This window comes from Akebia trifoliata, chromosome 11 (genome assembly GCF_017979445.1).
Source record: "Akebia trifoliata isolate Shusen 1 chromosome 11, ASM1797944v1, whole genome shotgun sequence".
Classification (NCBI taxonomy): domain Eukaryota; kingdom Viridiplantae; phylum Streptophyta; class Magnoliopsida; order Ranunculales; family Lardizabalaceae; genus Akebia; species Akebia trifoliata.
This window is the reverse complement of record NC_141385.1, coordinates 22,654,962-22,657,686: the sequence shown is the minus strand read 5'-3', so window position 1 is coordinate 22,657,686 and position 2,725 is coordinate 22,654,962. Positions and strand designations below refer to the sequence as shown.

Genomic DNA, 2,725 nt, shown 5'->3' with positions numbered 1-2,725 from the left:
TTAAATCCAAATAAGTGCATATGTATACAAAAATAAGGTGTTTACAATAGCTTCAAGTCCTTCACAATGAACTTATCTGGTATAACACTAACATCACATACATGCCAAGAAAACAAAAGACTCCAACTAGGAGAAAAATGATCTTAAGTGAAAAGTTCCAACTTATTCATGCATAATACCAAAAATCCAAACAAGGGGTATTTGTTTATAGTGTCTATTAAATCCCGAGTTGGTTTTGAATATCCAAGATGGTCTTAGCTGAGTCGCGGAGGCGTTGTACCTCCTCGTCAGTAAGATGGACATTGGTGACACCAAGGACTCCACCCCTCCCGAGTTGTGCTGGCAAACTCAAGAAAACTTCTCCACCATGAATCCCATAGAAGCCCTTGGCAAGAACCGAGACTGGGTGAATCCTTCTTTGGTCCCTTAGTATTGTTCTAGCGAGGCTAGCAACGGAGTAGCCGATTGCCCATGATGTGTACCCTTTTAGACTTATCACCTCGTAAGCACTCTCAATCACAGCCTTGTGAATGTTCTCGAGCGTCTCTTTCTCATATTTGATCGCTTGCTTTTCCAAGAAGCTCAGCACTGGCACTCCCCCCACACTTATGCTTGACCACAATGCCACCGAGCTGTCTCCATGCTCCCCAACAATATATGCCTAAAGAACAAAGTACACTCCACAGTCGAGTTATCTCAAAAAAAAAAAAAAAAAAAATTGAGTTGGATTAAAACATTTGACCCCAAGTTTAATATTCTTGTCGAGAGCAAAATATAAATATTATTATTATTCATTTTAAATTATTATAAATTTAGTATATTTTGTTTGATTTGCCAGTAGGATTCTCTAGTTGTTGAAAGTTTTCAATATCTACAAGACCCATGCTTAATTGCTTATTGTCCCCCACCCCAACTTAAAAGACTAAATAAATCCATAATGACTTCTTTTACTGTATTAAATCGAACCCATTCAGATCCAAACCGATGAAGAGATTTTCGAGTGGATTCATTTTCTTTGTAGGTCACATCTTATATAGATATTTCTGGCTGGCTATGACTCAATCAAACCAAGTCAGAGAGTTAACTCAGAAATTCGTTGAGTCAACCTTCCAACTCGGTCGACTCAACTTGAGTACAAATAGTCGAGTCAGAAACTTAATCAAATTATTTATTTATGGAAATATACCATATTGTTGAGAACAAAATTATTTTTATTCATTTTCCTTTTTATAAATATATATATTGAGATTTTCAGAATTATAATATTTATACAACAAATATGCCAGAACCAGAACCAGAACCAGATAGATGGCAGAGTCGTATTGGTAAGAATTACACTTTATTATTAATAATAATAAAGTAAAGCAGCAATAATAATTAATAATGAAAATGTGTACCTGAACATCCTGAGCATTAACATCGAGATGATCCGCGATCAAAAACCGAAACCTGGACGAGTCAAGATTCGTTCCCGAACCAATAACTCGGTTAGGAGGAAACCCAGAAAGCTTCCACGCCACAAAAGTCAAGATATCAACAGGATTCGACACAATTAACAAAATGGAATCAGGCGAGTACTTGACAAGCGGAGGTATAATATGCTGAAACAACGTGAGATTCCTTTGAAGAAGATTCAGTCTAGATTCTCCGGAAATCTGACGCGCTCCGGCAGTAATGATGCAGAGATCAGATCCTGAAGTGACAGCATAGTCAACGGAAGCGAGGATCTTAGTGCGCGGCAAAAACGCAGCGGCATGTTGGAGATCGAGCATCTCGCCGCGTAGTTTATTGGGTATGGCGTCGACAAGGGCCAAAACATCGGCGAGATCTTGGGTTAGGATGGTTTGAGCGATAGCCATGCCTACGTTACCAGTACCGATTACGGAGACTTTGGTGTGGCGTTTAGTAGGAGATTGTGGGGATGTTTGTTGGATGGGTTTGAAGAAGGCTTGAGCGATGTTGAGGCCATCAGGGCCTAGAGATGAAGAAGATGAGCTTTTCTCCATTGTGTGCTAGCTATTATGTCTTGGATTTTGATTTTGATTTTGATTTTGGAGAGAGAGGATTGGAGGGGTTTTATATTTTATTTTTGCCAGCCCAGCCAGCCCAGGAAAGGGAGAAGGAAAGAGGGAAAAACTTACAGAGAGAGTTTGTACGCTTTTTTCAACGGTCACCATCACCAAAGACTGAAAATAAATAAAGATTATTGACATTTGACATAACCCTCCCCACTCGTTTTGGGTTTTGGGTTTTGTGTTTTGTTGAACATTTAGATTTTCTAACTAATGACATACATACCCCCTTTACCTTGACTTTTATATTCTTTCTAGAATTAATGAAAAATGACTTAGATACCCCCTTATTCTTAAGATGTTAAAAAATATCCCTTTCATTTCTTTTTATACCTTCAACCTCATGGTAAGAATGGGTTAAAAATCTTTTTCGCTACAAATTGAAGATGAGGTTAATACATATAAGAAAAGAAAAATGTGAGAGCAAGATAGAATAATCTCATTTGACAAGTCTCCATATACGATGTGCATGATGTCCACTCACCCAATATTCTCTAAAGGGGGTCACCCTTTGTCTCAACTGAAATCCAATTCGTAATCTTGTCATAAACAACTCATGATCTTGACCACACATGTAAAGTCCTAAATGCACCTTTCTAGTTAGGTAAACTTGTAAGTTCCTTCAGACACGATTGGATTCTGAGAAGAATGTA

General features: G+C 38.1%; 1 protein-coding gene across 1 annotated transcript; it reads right to left on the bottom strand.

Moving 5' to 3' along the window:
• LOC147391139 (Lactate/malate dehydrogenase family protein) lies at positions 1-2,119 on the bottom strand. Its single transcript, XM_086458822.1, has 2 exons — positions 1,398-2,119; positions 1-661 (listed from the first exon to the last, which is right to left on the bottom strand). The coding sequence occupies exons 1-2, from the start codon at positions 2,004-2,006 to the stop codon at positions 218-220; spliced, it is 1,053 nt and encodes a 350-aa protein (XP_086314948.1). The 5' UTR covers positions 2,007-2,119; the 3' UTR covers positions 1-217.
• Positions 2,120-2,725: the final 606 nt, after the last annotated feature.